This window comes from Ambystoma mexicanum, chromosome 11 (assembly GCF_040938575.1).
Source record: "Ambystoma mexicanum isolate Mex_15411 chromosome 11, UKY_AmexF1_1, whole genome shotgun sequence".
In the NCBI taxonomy this organism is placed as follows: domain Eukaryota; kingdom Metazoa; phylum Chordata; class Amphibia; order Caudata; family Ambystomatidae; genus Ambystoma; species Ambystoma mexicanum.
Genome location: NC_090934.1, coordinates 830,873,895 through 830,894,829, shown reverse-complemented (window position 1 = coordinate 830,894,829; position 20,935 = coordinate 830,873,895). Strand labels below are relative to the sequence as shown.

At 46.1% G+C, this 20,935-nt stretch overlaps 1 protein-coding gene across 1 annotated transcript in view; it reads right to left on the bottom strand.

Moving 5' to 3' along the window:
* OTOG (otogelin) overlaps window positions 1–20,935 on the bottom strand; it is a 1,239,067-nt gene that overhangs the window by 1,066,992 nt on the left and 151,140 nt on the right. Inside the window, exons 4-5 of the mRNA XM_069625375.1 lie at window positions 19,936–20,057; window positions 730–935 (exon numbers count right to left, since the gene is read on the bottom strand). Of these exons, the coding sequence (XP_069481476.1) occupies window positions 730–935; window positions 19,936–20,057 (328 nt within the window). The remainder of the gene's footprint in view (window positions 1–729; window positions 936–19,935; window positions 20,058–20,935) is intronic.

The following is a 20,935-nucleotide window of genomic DNA, read 5'->3' as shown; positions in this document are numbered from 1 at the left end:
AGTTACGTTTCCGCCTCCCTTTTGCCCTCTGCCTTCAAAAATCATTTGGTTTTACACCAGCATGAGATTTCCTTGCTGGTGTAAAACCAATGATATCCTAGCTAATCCGCAAAGCAAATACAACAGCAAAAAGCAGGCGGATTACATAGGAAATCATTGTAAACACTGCCTGCCATGCGTATGTGGAATGCAGCATTTACTCATTTTGCACTGTAGAGTGTAAAAGGGAGGTGTAAAGGTGCTTCTGCCACCCTTTTGCAATTCTGTTTTGCTCTACGCAATGCAAATGACAAAATTGCCCAAAGGGGACTTGTTTGCACGTAATTGCAAACATAAGCAGTCTCCTCCGGGCAATCTTCCCTCATTTGTAAAATAAGCTCCAACTGTTAGGATCCTGAACGCAATGCAATGAATTCTGAAAGGATGGCATGAAAACCCTTGATTGAGAGCGCATCATAAATGATTAGCCTCCTTATTTACTTTCCCCATTTACTTGCACAAATTCTATTACTGTTAATTAACATTTTCCTTATGTAATTTAAATTTAAATGTAAAAATGACATTAAAAAAGGTCTGAAGTCACAGTAGGCTATGATGGTATGTAGTACATACAAACATGTTACATAATGTCAAGCACAACAGTTTAGCATATAAACAAACTGAATTTCACTGTAATAGATCAAGAAAAAAAATATTTTCAAGAAGGAAAAATATGTAGAAATTCATTACCAAAGCTTGTCATCAGATCATCTTGCAGTATAGCGTTGTTGTTGCCACACAGTCCACTAGTTTTCCCCAAATAATCTGGTGTCATCTTAATATAAAGTGCAGACACGCCATCCCAGGCCAAGGTAAACGCGTATTGATGTCGTACAATCACATACCCAGCTATTTTCTGTATATGTACATGTTCTACAATATGTGGCAGCTGTACACTTCAAGACAAAGTAAAAAAGAAACCGGAGGTTAACATTTTTTGTTAAAAAATTATTTATATACAACGGTTAGGTGAAGCAAGTTGCACTTACTAACATGGAACACTCATAAGATTCTTTGCAGCATCATTTATAAAGTTGTTTCAATTTACAAGTGATACATTTCACATAATACACCTTTCACACACACAAGCATAAATCAGCACAGATGTTCTGGATTTAGTCGCTGAATGATGTGTGTGCCACATGTTATTTCCATCACTGGATTGTCAAATGAAGGTCAAATAAAGGACAAATAATTAAAAAAATTAAGTAATTTTTGGCAGGGAGAGATGGTTCCTGATATCTGCACTTGTGTGTTATTTTTCATTAGGGGGCTAGAAAAGGCATTTGGGATTGTTTCTGTTGAATTTTATGAAAAATGGTTCATTAAGTATTTTGTTTAACTGACATCTAAATGGCAGGAACCAAATGGTACAATAATGATGTTTGATAGTCCCAATAGTACTCAAACAGTGTAAATTTCTATAGCACCTGCATCACAGTGTCGCCACAAATACAGCGTTCATGAACAACATGAAGAAAATGTAAACTTGAGTTGTAATATGTTATGTTATAGAATTGTGTAAAGCGCAACGTACACCAGCGAGGGCGCTAAGCAAGGAAGTGTAAGCAGATACAACAGGACTAAAAAGCCAATTAAATAGACAACAGAAGAGTTTTTAACCTACGTCTAAAAATAAGATGATCTTGTACTGCAGATAGGGGGAGTGGAAGGGAATTCCACAAACGAGCTGCAGAAACTGTAGAGGTACAGTCAGACATCCTCACTCCAAGCTCCACCCCTATGTTGCCTATATGTTGGGAACCAGAAATGACGAAATGTTCAGTCCCAGTCCATATACCAATACCGCAGAGAACCTTTGAGACAAGATGCATTTGAATAAAGAAAGGAGCCTGATGATGTTGCATGAAATAGGAGTTGACATATCTAGAGGCTGAATGGAGAGACGAAACATACAATTATTCCCTAAGAATTAAAGAATTGAATAACAGAGTAACATTTCGGGCGCGATATGAAGATGCTCATGCTACAGAAACGCTGAAGAATATGTAAATCAGTTTACACGTGTACAGTTGCTGAAACGCAAGTAGGGAAAAGTATTCATAAGGCTTGCTACGTAGTGAATTAGATTGATGCGATGCGCCAATGTATACACATAAGAATGTATATAACCTGGATGATTGCACAACGCACTTTAGCAGGCCTGAAAAACTCATGAACAAGATAAAGAGTTTAAAAGGAGTGGTGCAGTTGCAAATTACTGATTGCAAGGCAAGTTTCAGAGAAGATGCAGCTGGCCCAGAACCAAGCAGATAAGACCACAGTGAAAATGATGCCTGTCAAGAAGGCTACAACGAATGTGAGAAAGGAACACTCTTCTGTTTGAAGCAGCACGAAAAAACTCTAAAGGTTTCTACAGATCATCATTTAATAGGATGAAATGCTGCAAAAGCTCGAAAAGAGTGGTCTTCAAGTCACATGGGTGAAATCAAAATAGCTTAGGTCAGGCTGTGCCGAAACTAAAAGACAGACTGAAGCTGTACTCGCTTTATTTCCCAGATGAAGTCAACAGTTACAAGGCCAAGTGCAAAAGCTTAATGGTCTGATAGACTGAAGGAGTGTTGATGGATAGTGGGTTAATTGGAGGGAAGGCATGATTACGCCAAGCTTCCATGCACCTGGGATGGGTGCCTGCATGCTGCTAGCGTGTGGAAAATTCTAGAGGGGTACAAGCGTGCCAAACCAATCATAGTGGGCCATCTAATGAAGAACAATATAGTTTAAAGAACCAATTAATAGTTGTGTATTTAGTGACGACAATGATGACCAGTTATTTGGGGTGGGTTTTGATGCCCACCTGACTTAGGTACTCAATCATAACCAGTGGCAATATAGAATGTATATGTAGATGTTCACTGAGAGCCAACCACAGGTACTCGTAGGTTTTCTAGTTTGCCATGTAGTATGACATCAGCAGTGATTACTTTTTGTTATAAAAGTGTTAAATGCTCTGAGATCGAGCTGTGTGGCATCGGATGATGCCTGTTGTACTCCTCCCTGTGTTAGATAATTGGTATTAAAACAGAAATGCACTTTGCCAAACTTTCTGAGTCATTTTGATTATTGATGTTTGAGTAACTTCAGCATCCCCATCCCCATCTGAATATTGCTACTTCGTCTTAAAAGGCTCTTAGGAGTAAGAGTTCAAAACCGAAAAGGAGCGGCCGCAGGAGCAAGACTGCCGGATGCGAGAAACAGAGATGCAAAGTTTAGAAGCTGACCACAGAGGACGAGAGGGAACATACTGAGAAAATGTGGCCTGAAGATATTCAGGGCAAACTATATAGAAAGCCCGGTCAACGGGGGCGCTGTTGAGCAGCCGACAAAATGGCTGCCTAGCTTATTAGCTCTGTGCACTGCCGTACTATATCCGCTGTCATCTGCAGCATTCTTCATCATCTTGCATCTCTAGTATTCTCCCTGCATTGTTGGCGTATTGGGCTCTCTGTGTGTGTAGTTCTGGCCAAAATTGATGTACTGGGACCGTTTTCAGCCCATCCTGTCTTTCCTGTGGGCCTGGACCGGCCCTTCCACCATTGCTGTCGAGGGGGTGCGCGGCGGGTTGCTGGGAGCCGCGCCCTACTAGGACGGAGACTTTTTTCCTAACTGCTCGCATTGGAGCTGTGACCGGGCTGCCTTAGCTTCCTGCCCGCCGCGGACCTGCACCATGGAGCGGGGCCGCCAGGGGCTGGGTACCGCCTCTGGCTGTGGCGGCTTGCACTCCTGAGGGCGTCTGGTGGCCTGTGCGGGGGCCGATTCTGGCGGCTGTGCGGCCGCGGGCTCGCCTGGGCTTGCGGCGGCCCGCCTCGCTGCTCGTTTGCCCCGAACTGCTCCCTTCAACTGCTCAGCACGCCTCTGAGTCCGGGTGGCGGCTATGCCTGCGGGGGCGGGCCGCGTCATCCCGGCTCATCGGAGCCCCTCCATGCTGCCTGCTTGCACCCAGCGGATCTCCTGCGGGCTGGCCACGATCGTGTGGCCGATCGGGCCATTCATTCAGCAGGTGAGGAGGCTGTGGGGGAGTGGACACAGAGAGGGCCTGCCCGCCCCCCCCTGGACTGCATTCTTGACTCCCCGTGGCACACGGCCCCCATGCCTTTCGGGCCCTGTGCATTTCTTCCAAAATTGGTCTAGGCTGCTTCAGCTTTGGTTATGAACTTTCCGGATTGTTGTCTGTACTTGCCTGCTCTAGCAAGCTGTAGCACTCATCACCACTACTGGGAACCTGTATCTGTGTGCTCTGGGGCCCCATTGCCAATTGCATTGACTATACTCATCTGCCCATTGAGATATTCCTATGAACACTAGCGTCCTGCCCTCTCTTCTGCAATTTACCGGTGTTAACCGTAAAGGGCTCCTTGCTCACTTGTATGGTCAGTGACCCGGTCCTGCTTCTGTTTCCCTGCGCCACACATCCACTCCCCCGCCTGGCAACTGGCCCCTGCAGTTTGGATTCAGCCTTGCAGGATGCCAAATAGATCCAGGAATGTAACTAAGCCCGGTGCAATGGATACATTTGCCAAGGCGACCCCAAGGGTGGAGGCGGTCCAAACACCTGGCGAGCAGTCGGATGAGACGATCCCGGCGGAGGCATCTACCTCTGAGTTGACTGTAATGATGGAATCCATGGCCAGAAATTTCGCATCATTCCACGAGAAATTAGATGACATTAATGCAAATGTTGCATCCCTCAGAGCCAAACTGGATCATCATGGCTCGAGAATCGCTGAAGCTGAGACCAGGATAGGCACTAATGAGGACAGTATAACCGCGCTGCAGGATACGGTAACCACGCTGACACGGGATATGAAGTCAGTCAAGGCTAAGTGTGATGATCTTGAATCTAGATCTCGAAGAAACAATATACGCATTGTTGGGGTCCCCGAAAATGCACTTAAGGGCCGGCTTGAGCTGGCAGTCGAAGACCTGCTGAAGGAGTTGTTGGGCAATCCTGACCTATCCCCCTTCTTTACTGTCGAGAGAGCTCACAGAGCACTTAGTCCACGTCCCAAACAGGGAGACTTCCCGCGTCCCATCATTGCAAAACTTCTAAGCTTTAGAGACCGGGATCAGATCCTCGGGCTGGCGCGGGAGAAGGGGGAGCTTAGGCTGGAGTCCCAAGTGATCAGGATATTTCCAGACTTCTCTACTGGAGTGCAGCAGGAGCGTCGCCAGTTCCTGGGGGTTAAACAATTGCTCAGAGAGAGGAATATTTCCTACACCATTTTGTTCCCGGCACGGCTGAAGTTTACATTCAACAACAAACTGTACTTTTTCACGGTACCTGCAGAGGTGGTTAAATTTATTGAGGCGCATATATCCCTATACAGGGCCCTGCTGATGACCACATGGACAATGATTGAGCTCTTCTCCCCCCTCGTACTTTGAACTCATTGCTTACGGGGGGCTAGACACCCTTTTTTGTTATTGACGCTCAATCTTCGGCTGGCCTCAGCTTGGTATTGTATCTCGCTTCACAGATCCTGTTGGGCACACAGCATAAAACTCCTGGGGTGCTGGCTGCTGGGCTCATGCTGTATGGCCCCACTCCCTGAGTATCCCTATAACTCATTAATGGCTAGACACACTACCATGTGCTCCAGCGCCTCCGGTGTCCTACTCTTTTTTGTGCTGGGAGTCTGTCCGAATATTGACCCCATGTTCACTTGTCTTTATTGATTCATGGCCTCGCTATACAGCTTCGGCTATGCACAAGCGGCTCGCCTTAATTGTAACATACACTGCTGTAACTGCACAATGCTGTACTGGTTACCCTGTGTAATGATGCCCACTCCCGGGGAGCCGGTTCAAGCCCGGCGTCCCCGAAAGCGGACATCCAGTCCCCAAGGAAGGACCCAGCAACCCCATATAGGGGCCCTTTGGACAGTGTCCTGGCGCCTATGGCGCCAGGCTCATAAAAGACATCAGTCCTGGCGCCATAGGCGCCAGGCTGATTATGGGAATGCTTGGGTGCACTTACCTGATGCAGACCATGCTGCAGGATCCCGGCCTCCTTGAGGCCTGAAAGGAACTACTTTACCTGTGGGACTAATTTACCATCCAGGCGTGGTCGGGGAAGGATACATACCTGGAACTTCTTCCAAGGCTATTTAAACCCCACCCGAACAGCCACACGTGCTTCTCGTTGTTCTGCATCTAGCAGCTGGACGCTCACCGTGTCTGCTCCTGCATCCTGACTTCTGCCACGCCTGCCAGCATCCTGGATCACCTGCAAAGGAAGAGAAGAAGAGAACAGAAGAAGGAAAAGTCCTTACCTGCTAAATCCGCATCCCGGAGACATCTCGCCGACAATCCTGAAAAGGAAGACTTTAATTTAAAAGCTCATCGCGTCGATCGCTGCAGCGCCGCATTCCACTCACCTTTACAGGGCACCTCCATGTTCAGCAGCGATCATCCGGATTCGCAGTCACGCCCCAGCGCCTAGGGAGAAAAAGACCAGCACAAAAGGTGAGAGAGAGAAGGGAATAAGGAAAGCTAAATCTCCATGTTAAGACTTACCTGTTGATTCATTCCCTCTTCATTTCGGGTCCGCGCCGCATCCTAGCATTTCCGGACCCCGGCCCCTAAGGGGAAAAAGAGACATCAGCGTTAATGAGCGAATGAAAAGACATTACCAAAAAACGCTCATTAAAGACTTACCTGATTTCTACAAGGATTTGACCTCTCATCTCGGGTCGGTGCCTGTTCCCCGGCATTCCGTACCCCGGCCCCTATGGGGAAAAAGACACTAGCATTAGTACATTAATGCATGGACACAAGGGGAACCTCTTATCAAAAAACTTACCTGGAAGCCAAGCAAGTTTGGTTCTCACCAATCCGAAAATCCAGTGAAGTAACTGGATACCAACTCGCCCCTGCATCAGAAGCAGGATGGAGAGCTCGTCCTTCCAGACCCTAAAGTGAGACGCTACGAGAAATCACAGAAGGGTTTCAAGGAGGGTGAGAGGGGAAAGTGGGAGGCCGATTGCATTACCCCGCAGACAGTTAATCCCCTATTTTCGCCTACAGAAGGATACTTCTGCGAGCCAGACAAGCCAGATTTGGGGGCCCGGTCCAGTCCGTCTTCCGAACCCTGCACATCACCTTAGAAGAGGTCACAGCAGCGCGAACCAGGCCAGCGCCTCCGTGGGAGTCAGGTGAGCGTAACACCCTGATCGTATCTTTGTTTATTTTTGGTTAAGCTCCTACGCTCTCAATTGCATATTTTGATCCTACGTCTCACCTAGAAATGCAGGGTCAAGCACTAAATGACCGCATACACTGCTTGTTATGTAACGGAACCTGCGGGTTTCATGCGTGCTGTTGCACGGCAATGGCGCACCCCATTGTGATTGCACTGTTCTCTGATTCACCTCTGTTAGGGGTTAGCCCCAGTTGGGCTCTCGTACAGGTTGGGCCAAGTTGGGGGCGGCTCAGCTGTGTTCAGTTTAGGGTGGTTGTTGTGTACACTGCTAATTTTGGGTTGGTGGTGAGGGTGGGGGGAGGGAATGGGGGTTTACCAAAAATTGGCACACAAGGTTGCACGGCACACACATTATATGGCCACAAGCTTATCCTCAACTTTCATGTTGGGAGCTCACACTATCAATGGATCTGGGACGTCCACTAAAACACCCATTATGGGATTAGATTTTTGTCACTGATATGTCCACTAACATAATGTCCTGGAACGTCCGGGGATTGGGCAATTATACTAAGGCCCGTAAGATTATGGCATACGCTAATAGGCATGGTTGTAAAATATTATTTCTACAAGAAACACATTCTCAAGGTTATATGTGAAGGGCGATGGCCCCCACATGGGGCCCTGCTAGATATTTCACCTCCTATTCTACCCAATCCAGGGGCGTCCTAACGATGGTTCATAAATCTATTATTTGTGCTTCACAAGAGCTACATAGACCCTGCAGGTCGCTATGTTATATTAGACAGATTTTGAAGGAACTTTTGGGTTGATATCACTTAGAACCCCCGCGACCTGATTAAATGCAAAAATTTGCACTGTCGCATTGGTGTGCCATAGAACAGAGACTTCGAGTTCCTCAACTCTGTTTGTTTAATTAGGAAACCAGGCTGCTGTGGTCACACCTTATTACTGCGCCAGAAAAAAATTATGCTGGAGACTAAGTCCAATTGCTGTTGTGTGATAAGGAAGTTTAATTGATCTGCCCTATGGATTACACGTGTTTCGGCAAGGTGCCTTTCTCAAATCAGGGCTTATCTAATTATGACCCATCATAAGTGAAAATAATAAATGCACCATCCAATCCCCATGTGCCGAACCACATCGTAAAAAATCAAAGTAAAACGGAATATCCAGAAAAGAAAGTTAAGTAATTCAATCAAACATTATTGAGAAGAAAACAAAAACAAATGGCATTTTTTAAACGTATGCATTTCCATTTCAGTTTCCCATTCACAGAGAGAGGGGGTAGGGGGTAAGGGATGGATGTTTAGGTTTGGAAAAGTCAAAAGGAAAAAAAGGAAAACACATTAGAAATTAATAATTGGTGAGTGGTTGTGATTGAACAAACTCGTGCTAAGTGTGCTGTAATGTGAGAAAAGATTTCTTACCCAACTTTATTTCTCTTGATCATTACTGGAAGTGTAATAACGGGGATCAATCCCAACTGTGAGGTAAGGGCGTGGGAGAGAAAGGAAAGAAGGTGGCGGTTTGTGAACACTTCTATGCACATTGTGAGCTAAAGTTGCAAAAAGGCGCTTTTACTTTTAATGCAGATTGCATCATGTTAAAAGGCTTGCGCTGCCCTTGGTTCCATTTTAATAGAAGTTAAGACTAATTTGCTAATATTTGCGGTTGTACATTAAAAGCCACAAATGGCGTGTGTGCTGTCAGTTGATTTAAATAGCTTAGACCCGATTTTTACATCACATATGGCAATAGCTGTAACTGATTCAACAAGTGCTACTCTTTGTATTAATAATAATATTTGCGGTTGTACAGTGAAAGCCACAAATGGCGTGTGTGCTGTCAGTTGATTTAAATAGCTTAGACCCGATTTTTACATCACATGTGGCAATAACTGTAGCTGATTCAACAAGTGCTGCTCTTTGTAATAATTCGACTATGTGCTGGAATTAAGCGCATCCTGATGCGATTGGACTGAGAGCGGGTGGGCTGCCAAGGACCCCAGTGCTTACCTGCAAATATCATTGCCGCGACCCGCGTTCAAGCAAAGTGTTGCTGTGGTCCCTGCTTGTTGCCATGTAATGGGGGGATGACTTGGCAACTAAGTCCCTTGTTTGTGTCATTGCCGACTGTCTGTTTTTCTACAGGTTTAGAGTCAGCCATGTTGTAATGTACTTTGTGCTAACCTCTTCATGGGAGACACGAACTGAGTGCTAATCACAGCGTTCTATTCCTTAGCTGTGTGGGAATCTTATGTTACCATTTATTATTTGATTCATACAGGAGTATTTGAAGCTTGAAATGCATTAAAACTCAGTCACGTTCCAATTGTTACTAGGTTTATCTCATGGGATTCTCAGTGGTGTATTGTGGGAACCGTAGTACTGTGTAGGTTACAGTTCTGAAAAGTTAGAATTTGCCTAGAAATCACTTGTAAAGAGTTTTGCACAGTACATATTTGATACGCATTGTATTTAAGGTTGCCCTTGATTCTGGTTGTATCTTAGTAAATACCTTATATGTATTGAAAGTTTTTAAACCCTGGGGGTAGACAGTTCCTATAGATGGTTGCATGTGCGTGGGAATCTTAAGTCTCGAGGGATTCACAGTGGTGTATTATGGGAATCATAGTTATTTGTATCATTAATATTCTAAATGTGTTTAAGAGTGCCAGGAAAGCCAATATAGTGAAAACATAAGTTACATATCCATCAAAATTATATCTTAGTATAGACCATATTGGTGACAAACAAATTACAGAAAATATGACATCTCATTGTCCGTGTTTAAGCCAGTGTCCACACTTCTGAAGAGACAGATATATCTGGCCTCTTCACGGCAAAGAAGCAATTCCTGGTTGCCGCCCCTAGGTCGCAATGTTACTTTCTTTAAACCTATAAATGTAATGTCTCCTTTGTCTTGCAATTGGTGTACTTTCGGCCAGTGGTCGGCTAGGGGTAGGTTTTTGTCTTGGCTGGCAATTGTTGAGAGGTGCTCTCTTATCCTTATCCGTAGCTGTCTGATTGTGCTGCCGATGTAAGTTTTTTTACAGACACATATGATCGCATAGACAACATATTTTGTTCGGAAGTTTATCTGCTCCTTTACTTTTGTTTGAATTCCATTCATGTCTTTGTAGAAATCTGTACTAGTCGTTGCATATCTGCACATAGTGCAAGTACCACATCTTCTAAAATCTGGTCTTGGGTCGTCTAACCAGGTCAAAGTTTTTAGTTTTTTCTTTTCAGGTAGTAATGATGGGCTTAGACTCTTTCGAAGTGTTTTCGCTCTTCTATAGATTATAGAAGGGTGATCATGAAGAAAAATCCCTACGTGTGGGTCAAGTTTGAGCAGATGCCAGTTTTTTTTTAGACTTTTTCTGATCTCATGATTGTTCGCACAATATGTAGTAATGAATTTTACTTTAGTGTCTTGAGTAGGTTTTTCCTTTTTTAACAAGGTTTGTGTTCTAGGTATTAGTTGCACCTTGTCCTGGGCAGCTTGTATGCTTATTTGTGAATAGCCTATAGCCTTGAATCTATTAGTTAAGAGATTGCATTCCTCCTTGAAATGTATTGGGTCGGCACAGTTCCTTCTTGCTGTTATGAATTCCCCTTTAGGGATGTTTCTAATCACCGGTTCGTGATGACAACTAGTGGCAAACAATGTTGAGTTGACTTCTGTCTCCTTCCGGTAAGTTCTGGTTATACGTTTGTTGTGTTTAGTTGAGATTGTTAGATCCAGAAAGTTAATTTCCAATTGACTGCTTGTGCCTGTAAATTCAATGCCCCAATTGTTGTCATTGGTCTGAAGTCTGAAGCTTTCTAAGGGCCTCATTCCGAGTACGGCGCTAACCAATGGCGCTATTAACGCCTTGGTTGACGCCGTACCTGGACCGGCAGCGCCTTGGTGGATGGCGGAATTACCGCCCCATTCCAAGGTTGGCGGGGCGGTAATTCCCCAATCCCCATTTACCCTTCCCCATTCCCATTCTTGCCCCATAGGGCATAATGGGAGTGGGGAAGGCGTTCATTACGCCACCGTAAATTACGGTGGCGTAATTAACATCAAGGTCCCTTAGCGCCATGGTTTTTAACACCTGCTAAAAGCAGGTGTTAAAACCTCCATGGCGCAAAGGGAACTCGGAGTATGGCGGTAAGGGATTACCGCCACCGCTCTCGTTAGCGGTGGCCGCTATCCCTTACCGCCATACTCGGAATGAGGCCCTAAGTCTTGCAAGGTGCCATTCCAAATAAAGAAGACATCATCAATGTAACGTGTCCATTTGCTGATATTAGTTTTGTATGCATCTGTTGTATAGATCAGGAGGTCTTCGAACATGCCCATGACCAGGTTGGCCAATGCTGGGGCGTATTTAACGCCCATTGCCACTCCTCTTCTTTGCTTATAGAATTGGTTTTCAAAAATGAAGATGCTATTTTCTAATGTCGCCATGAGCATTTCTTTTATCATGCATACAAAATGGAAATGTGATGTGGATTCCTTCATAAATGTGTAGGTTATTGTGTCCAGAGCCAGGTTGTGTCCAATTGAGGTGTATAGGGCTTTAAAAGAGTAGCACTTGTTGAATCAGTTACAGCTATTGCCACATGTGATGTAAAAATCGGGTCTAAGCTATTTAAATCAACTGACAGCACACACGCTATGTTATATTACACTGTACGCTGGTCAATAGGGAATATTTACTTGTTAATACCTACTGCCCCAATATTGACTCCCCCGAGTTCTTTGACTCTGTTACAACCATATTGTTGGGTTACGTTGGAGTTCACGTTATATGGGGGGGAGACTTGAATCTTATTCTGGTACTGCCCTTGACAGAACTGGTACTGCCTCCCGAGCCCTGTCAGCTGCTGCACGCAGGTTACATGTCCACATTAAGGCACTCAATGTCTGCGATGCCTGGAGAGCGCTACACCCTCAACGGCGCGAGTATACCTACCATTCCTCTGTACATGGCAGCTCATCCAGGATTGATTTGTTCTTGGTGTCTAGCAAGATCATGGGCAGGGTGGAAGAGGCCCGGATCCTACCCCGCACATTGTCAGACCATTCCCCAATCACATTAACTGTAGGGCTGGGAATACCCATTCCGACGTTTAGCACCTGGCGCTTCAAATCTGAGGCCCTCAAAGATATTGTTTTTAAGGCTGAAATACTGGCTGACATCGAATCCTTTTTTGAGCACAATTCCCTTCATGATACGTCAGCTGTGGTTAGGTGGGACACCTTTAAGGTGTTCATCAGGAGAATGTCTATCTCCCGCGAGGCCGGGGTGCTGAAGGCGATTAGAGCTGCCCTAGATCGTTCTGAAGCCAGACTAAAGCTACATGAGCTGCAGAGCTCCACTGGGGCTGACCCTGCCATACTCTCCCAAATTAGCGATGAACTCCAGTCATATAATTCACTTGCTGTCAGTGAGGTTCGGTACTTTAGCCGCCCGCGAGCCGCCAGGAAATACGGAAAGGGCGACAGGCCGGGGATAACACTGGCAGCACCTGTCAGAGGAGAGTCCGGCCGGACCCAGATTGCCTCTATCAAAGATGAGAATGGCGGACCAACGAATCCTACATATATTTACCGAGTTCTACAAATCCCTGTACTCCCAGCCTGCTAAGCACACCGAACAACACATGCGGGAGCTTCTTGACCAGATCCCCACCACAGAAATGTCCCCCTCTACATGTGACCAGCTTGACTACCCAATAACATTAGACGAAATCGTTAAGGCCATCTCAGATCTCCCCAAAGGTAAAGCGCCGGACCCCGACGGGTTTACCACCGAATTCTACCAGGAACACATTGCCATTTTAGCCCCCAGGCTGCTTGAGGTGTGGGATGAATCACTCCGAGTCTCTATCCTTTCCCCCTCAATGCGGGAGGCTGTCATTATGGTTCTACGTAAACCTGAGGACGAATGTGGTTCCTATAGACCTCTCTCCCTCATGAACCTTGACACAAAGATCTTTGCTAAAATCATAGCGAATCATTTCCTACCTATTATGACATACTTAGTTCATGAGGACCAGGCGGAATTCGTCCCAGGAAGATCGACCTCCCACAATATTAGAAGACTGTTCAGTGTAATGTCACGTATAGACCAGGATGTGCAGGCTGTGGCGGTCACACTAGATGCGCAGAAGGCCTTCGATATGGTCTCCTGGAGGTATATCTGGTTAGTTCTGGAGACGATGAACGTTGGCCCAAACATGAATAGGTTTATTAAACTTTTATATAACTCACCTGTGGCACGAGTTAGAGCTAAATCATTAACATCGGAGCTCTTCACACTCTGTAGGGGTACCCGACAAGGATGCCCCTTCTCACTTATCCTTTTTGCCCTAGCAATATAGCCAATGGCGGATTATGTCCATGCATGCCACGCCCGCAAGGGAATTAGACTGAAAGATAACCCCGAAATTATATCCCTGTATGCAGACGATGTACTGCTATACATTAGAGACCCGGCAGCCCATCTTGAGCCTATACTGAGAGATATCACCCGCATCGGCACCCACTCCGGATTTACAATTAACTACTCCAAATCCGAGATCTTCCCGCTTACTAAATCTACCCAACAACCCGCCACTGAATACCCTCTCCGCTGGTCCCCAGACGGTGTCAAACACCTGGGTGTTCGGATAATCCTCACCAAAGCCACGCTGCTTGCTGACGGTGGCACAAATAGTCGAGACTCAAATTTCACGGTGGCGGACGCTTCCACTGTCCATGGCCGTCGGCTATCTCTCGTTAAAATGATGCTACTTCCCAAGCTCCTCTACATTTTCAGCAACATACCCGTGTGGCCTGGGAGGGAATACTTTGCCAAATTACACACACTATGCGCACAGTTCCTATGGCACTCTGGTGCGGTCCACAAGAAGTGGACTGACATGGCGCTTCCATATGAATGAGGGGGACTCACGGCTCCAGGTCTATCAGATTACTGGACCGCGGCCCAAGCCCAGCATGCCACCCATTTGTACCCCGGCTCCCCGGCACGTCCACATGTTAAATTAGAGCTACTGGCAGCCGCAGGCACCAACATAATGTCCCTTATACTGCATCAACATTATGTATCCGACTCTCCTATTGATCCCACTGCCACTACCCTTTATGCTTGGTCACGCCTGTTATACACGACTGCCGAATCCCGGTGTGGGCCTTCCCTGGCTTGGAACCTACGCAGGATACCGCTCTGGCCCGCTACTGGGGGGCGCTGGGATACCATGCATTAGCTGACTTGTACCCTGAGGGCAGGTTCATTGACCCCCAAACTTGGAAGCAAGGGCACACCGGATCAGCTTTAGAGACCCTCCAATATTATCGACTCAGGGCTTCAATCCGTAGTAAATAGCCATCCTTCCCAGATGAGCCCCCCGGACGATCCAGCTATTGCATACATTGCTAATTCTGGTGGCGCCCGGGGCGTTCTCTCCTCATTATATGCCATCATCCAGGATGCTTCCCCGATACAAGTCCTCAAGGCATGTGATGATTGGGCGGCTGAACTGGGTTTGGAAATTACCGATGAAGTTTGGAGGGAGATGTGCCGGCATACTAAAAGGGTCTCCCTTAACTTTCGCTACCGGGCTATGCAATATAAGCTCCTAAACAGGCTATACTATACTCTGCATAAGACCTCGAGGTTCAACCACACTACACTGCACTCCTGCCCCCGCTGTGGGGTGGAAGGAGCTGATCATCTGCATATGTTCTGGGGGTGCAGTAAACTGCTAGAATTCTGTAACAGCGTTATAGAAACACTCACTACAATCACCAAAACTGTGGTGGATCCTGATCCTTTATCAGTCCGTTTTGGTGTCTGGAGAACAGATGACTCTAGACGTCTGGCCAAATTCCTGAACATAAGTTGTGTGATAGCTAAAAAATACATACTCCAGAATTGGAAAAGCTCTTCCCCTCCGGCCCATCAGAAATGGCTGCGCTTGCTCACCTGGTCGCAAAATTGTGAGGAGGAATACCTGGCCATGCTCCCGGCCCGATCACGTCCCAAGAACATATGGGCTGAATTCTATACTTATCTTAACAATCTGAGTGGCAGTCCACCAAGGTCTGGCTTGTCACCTGAACTGCTGGGTCCTACTCCTACACCATGAACACTGTTATATCCTCGTCTCTTGTGATGTTCTGCTGATACTGTTGTGTTTAATGTACTGTGACTACTATACGGTTACAAAATGTGGTCGTCAAAAGAAAGAACTCAACCAGGTTTCACTGGGAATACAGCTCTGTGATGCTTGTATCTGTTGCCCAAAGATGGGGCTACCACAAGGGCACCCACTATTTTCCCTGGGTATGTAACCATGCCCATACAGCGTGACAAAGTTCTTGTTGATAGCAGCATATCCTATGTCACGACAGCACCATATGCAGCCATTTACCACACAGGTGGTTCGTGCTTCCTGACAGAGCCTTAAAAGTGCAGCTATGGTTGTCTAAATCAAGTAATCTGGCAAGTGGGCTTGGTTGCTCTTAGGCTGGGTGGTGACTTGAACGGACCGCATAGGCTAATTCCTGAAATTAGCTTCATCCAAGAGCCCCCAAAAGTCTAATGTGTTTGTACCTAGATTTACCTGTGGTTGGGATGACTGATTTGTTTATGGAATCTAAAGCCCCTAAAATTGTGAGTGCAAAGGTATACAAATTAAAGTTTGGAAGTGGTGAGCAGGGTTGATTGGCTATCTGAAAATTCTGAATTGTGTTTCAGTGTCTGATTGGAGGTTAGGGTTCGACTGTCTCTCTCAAATTAAAGATATAAGCGAGTAATCTGTGCCAATACTTGTTAATCAATGACATTCAATCCTGAAATACCAGGAGAAAAGACTTTCCCAACTCAACTTGGTTTTTGCACCAACATCTTTTGAACCTCTGAAAATCCAATGGTGAACCTCTGCCTCTCTTCTGGTCAGAAGTTGCCCTTTGTGGTACTCATTACCCATGATCTGGAAGACGAGTCAGAGCACCATCTCTGAAAAGGGTTCCTTTCCAAGACCCGCCTGTATCAACAGAAGTGGGAGGAGATATTCTTCTACAGGCTCAGCACCTTTATCACTGCAAACTGACCATTTTTTTGATGCCTCGGCCGTCAGGCAGGACCCTATCACTGTCCTCTAGCATTGGAGAGTAGAGAGCCAGGACTGGATGTCAGGGTGTTCAGTGTTGTTGGTCAGCAGTAGGAATTCAGTCTTGGAGGGGTTGACTTTAAGGTAAGCAGTGGACATCCAGGACTGTATCAGTGTAAGTGTAACGCTCACCTAGTATCGACAGGGACGTCACTCAGCCTGTTCTGACCTCTTACGACCTTGAACCCTTAGCTGGAGTCTACTCGACTGGAGACTGGGCCTGAAACACAGGCTTGGTACAGTTTAACTCCCTATTGTCTCTGTGTCCTTCTTCCCCAGGGTCCAACCCTTCCCTTTGATCCACAGCTCACCTTGTTTTCTTGGAAAGTGTGCTCTCCATCCTGCTTTCAGCGCAGGGGCGCGTTGATTGATGCAGGCTCGTTGCTGCCTAGTTACTTCACTGGCAAGAGTCCGACAGGTAAGTATAATGAGTCTTTTGAAGAGTTCTCTAACTTTGTTCATTTCCTTCCTTAGATGATGGCCGGCGTCCGGGGATGGCGACGTGCTGCTGAGATGAGTAGCTCTAAATGTTTCCACGCTAACCTGGAGTGTCTTTTCCCTCTTGCAGGTGGATGAGAAGTTCCGGAGACAGAGTTCCCCCAGAGCAGCTGGGATTCAGGTAAGAGTTTGAAGCTCGTACAGTCTTTAAACATAAGCGAAGATTTGCTGAATGCTTACTAATACCTTTTTTCTGTTCTTTTCCCTTTTCCTTAGGAAGCGGCGTGCTGGGATGGGAATGACACCGCCGAAGATGCCCGCAGAACAGAAGAAGCGATGAATGATGGGCAGAAGCGCCACAAGGTAAGGCTGTTCCTAACGGTGTTCTTGTTCTTGCAGGAGCTGAGCGCAGAAGAAATATGCAGGCCTACTGGAGACCGATCAGAACACGGTGAGTGTCACGCTGCAGGTGCAGAAAACACAAAGCATGTTTCTCAGCCTGGGCGTGGCTTAAATAGTCTCTGGGTATCCCAGGTGTCTCTGGGCTGAACCACACCCAAAAGACTAGACTGCACATGCAGTTCTGGGAACCGAAATATGTGGGGGCATCCATCTTGTCCCCATCAATGCACTACAAGTCCAATCCCCAATGTTATCCTATGGGAGTGAGTGAGTCTGGTGCCACAAGCGCCAAGTCTGACTCCAAGTGGGTCTTTGGAGGGATGGAGAGGCCCTTGAGGGCCATGTAGGTGATCGTGGCCTGGCTCCAGCCTGGCATCTTGGAGAGCTGGGGACATGAGGGGCAGGAATCATGACAGTGAGGCAGGCCTTGAGCCTGTGGATGTCTTCGATGGAGGATATCTTGCGGTAGATCTGCAAGTCATCTGCATATTGGTGGAGGTGTGGAGCAAGGAGGGGTCATAGCAGTTCCATGTCTTGACTGATGATCACATCAGCGAAGATGGATCCTTGCCGGACTCCACAGGTGATGGGTAGGGTTGGTGATCTGGGAGGATCCATTTGTACGAACTTTTGATGATTAGCAAGGTAGGATTTGAACGAGCTGAGTAAGATTTCGCTGATCCCCATGAGGCGATGTAGATTGTCAGCAAGTGTCTAGTAGTGCTGTGTCGCATGCTTAGAGGTCAAGGAGCACTAGAAGGCCAGGATTGACGATTTTAAGGGCATTGTCAATCACCTTGATGGTAGCTGTGTCTGTGATGCTTCTGGGCCAGAAGCCAGATTGATAGGACTGAAAGGGAACCATGTGATCGGTGTGCCACCCGTAATGCCAACAATGACAATGTCGACTCCTATTACAGCGCAGTGATCAGATAGATCACTTTTCCAGCATCCCCTCAATTCCATCGGCTTTATGTGCAGACCTAGTATCTTTGCCAATAGACTTATATTGGGCTACTGAAATGTAATGGGTTCTTCTCAGCCAATCAGAATTTACTTCCTTTCTACAGGGAATAATGGTCTTGTGCACTTTACGATTTTAGAGGCCTTACACGTATTACTTTTAAAAACATATGGCAGAAACAAGAAGTGCCACTCAGGAAGGAAATAACTGCTCCCTTTTCCTTGACACCTGCTCTGCAGTGTATGTCATACCTAGGGGGTGCACTTTTAATTAAATCATGCTTTAGGAAAAATTGTATATGGCTTTTGCATTCAACCCTCACCCTTGTTGGGCTAGGAATAAACTAAAGCAGGGATTGTCAGTTTATGGACCAGCAGGGAACTGTGGTCAGCTGTTTCAAGGCCTCAGAATGCCAATGGTGTGCAAATCGGTGCAGAAGTCCATCATTAAAAGCTAGAGAAACAAAGAAACATACATGGGCTGATGGAAACGCTCAGAGAAAGCAACATCTTTAATTTGAGTATTTGAACACCAAAGGAATGAAGAATTCTCTCTCTCCCAGTATTTACATATTGCAGCAAAACATACACAATAATGTAGCACCCTTACACCAGTCAAGGGAGGACGAGACCCTGGTGTGATTTGATAATGTAGACCATTTTTGAATCTGGGAGAGAGAACACAGCTTCACATCACTTATAATAGATTTAGGGCCTCATTACGACCCTGGCGCTAATGGGTTAACGGCGCCGCAAAAGGCTGCGGCACCGTTAACCCATTAGTGCCTGATTATGAGGTCCCTTTGCGGTACCCGACCTTAACGGCTGGTCTACACCAGCCGTTAAAGTAGGGACCTGCAAAGGGACCTTGGTGCTAAGTACGGTACCGCAATTTGCGGTACCGTACTTAGCGCTTCCCCATTACCATTGAGCCCTATGGGGCAAAAATGGGAATGGGGAAGGGCCATGGAGGAAGGGGGGAATAACCGCCCCGCCAACCTTGTAATGGGGTGGTAATTCCCCCTTTCTCCATGGCAGAGTCGGTAAGTTACCGGCATGGACCATGGTGCTATTAGCACCATGGTTTTCTGCCTGGGTCGTAATGAGGCCCTTACACTAGAGCATGGTTCTGAGTGAGCGAAGACACACACTGGGTCTGATTCACAAAGCCTAAAACTGAAGCACATTTGAGATGCCAAATGAAAATGTGATAAACAGTGGTTTGCACAAAATATCTCAGAGATGAGCAAGTGTTCCCCAGATTTGGTACTGTTTCTGACTATCTATGGATTTGCTCCAGTCCCACCTTTTTGAATCAGGCCCACAGTTTCTATTATGAATCTTGATATTTGCCAAAGAAAGAATAATTACTATTTCTATGTCTCCAATCTGATGTCTAAATAAAATAATACATCTTACATTATTTCCTTGTGAGCATTATAGTTTAACTTTCTAGTGCATCAAGTTACTACATCAGACATTTCATTGTTTTATGATGTAACATCGCATATGGTGAAGTTTAATAGACAGATAATATCCAAATCTAATTCACATTTTCCATTGTCTCTCAATCTGGCCCTTTCTGTGATAATAAGTCACAAAACTGCAATATTCTTGAATTTTCCAAAGGCATCATACATTGCTATGTCACAGAATAAAGCACTTTACTAATAATGCTGTTTTTGTTATTAACAGATAAAGGTAATTTTACAGTATTACATAAACGAGCCAAATCACCTTTGTCCTTTGTAAGTCACGTTATTGCCTTGAAGCTTTATTTCTCCATCTCCAGCAAAAAACAGACTGACTGCACGTTCACAAGCATAGACTGACGCCATGCACTTGGGATCATTGTGCACCTAAAAGGGGTAATAATTGAAATAAAAAACAAGAGAAATTTGAAATATCTGTAACTGTTTCTTTTAGAGAATCCTCACATTCATTATGCAATACGAAGAACACTAGTACACCATACACTACTACGATGTTTTACAACTGTAAATTGTACTAGCCAGACTATCACATCCCCTCTGTCACCCCTGCCTCTCACCTCCATCCTTAAAGACAGCATCACCCTTTCCCTCTCCTTCAACTCTCATCCTCTCTGCTTTTCCAATCCCCCATGCACCAATCCTTAACAACATCTAGCCAGACACCTCTGAACAACCCACCGCCTCTCATCACCACGTCTCAATTCTCTGAGCCAAACCGCATATCCACGCCACTACTCAGTCAAAGACCTGCGACTGCCTGCTCTCTCTTCCCGGTCCCTAAGCACCTATGCCCCTCTACGCACCCATTACAGTATCCCTTCCCCTGAGCATCTCTGTCAGTCCTATTACACTGCCCCACCCAATCGACCCTCTCCCCACCACCAACACAAACCTACCGCGACCCCAACTGTCTCAGCCCTGCCAACCCCACGGACCTGGAAAAACATTACCCCCGCTACCTCCCACAACGTCACCTGTCTCATCTTCAAAGCCCATTCCGAAGCCAAGAACAGACACAGCATCTATGATTTCCTAACCTCTGAGAACCCTGAACTTATCTTCATCGCGAAAACCTGGTTATTGATGACCTCAAGCCTATCGCTCATGAAGAATTCCCACCTGACTACTTACACATCACCTACAACATTCCTTCTAGACTAGAAGGATTAGCCATCCTCCACAGACCTCACATCTCTATTACCTCCACTGAAACACAACCCAGCACAGCTAACTGCAAATCCCTC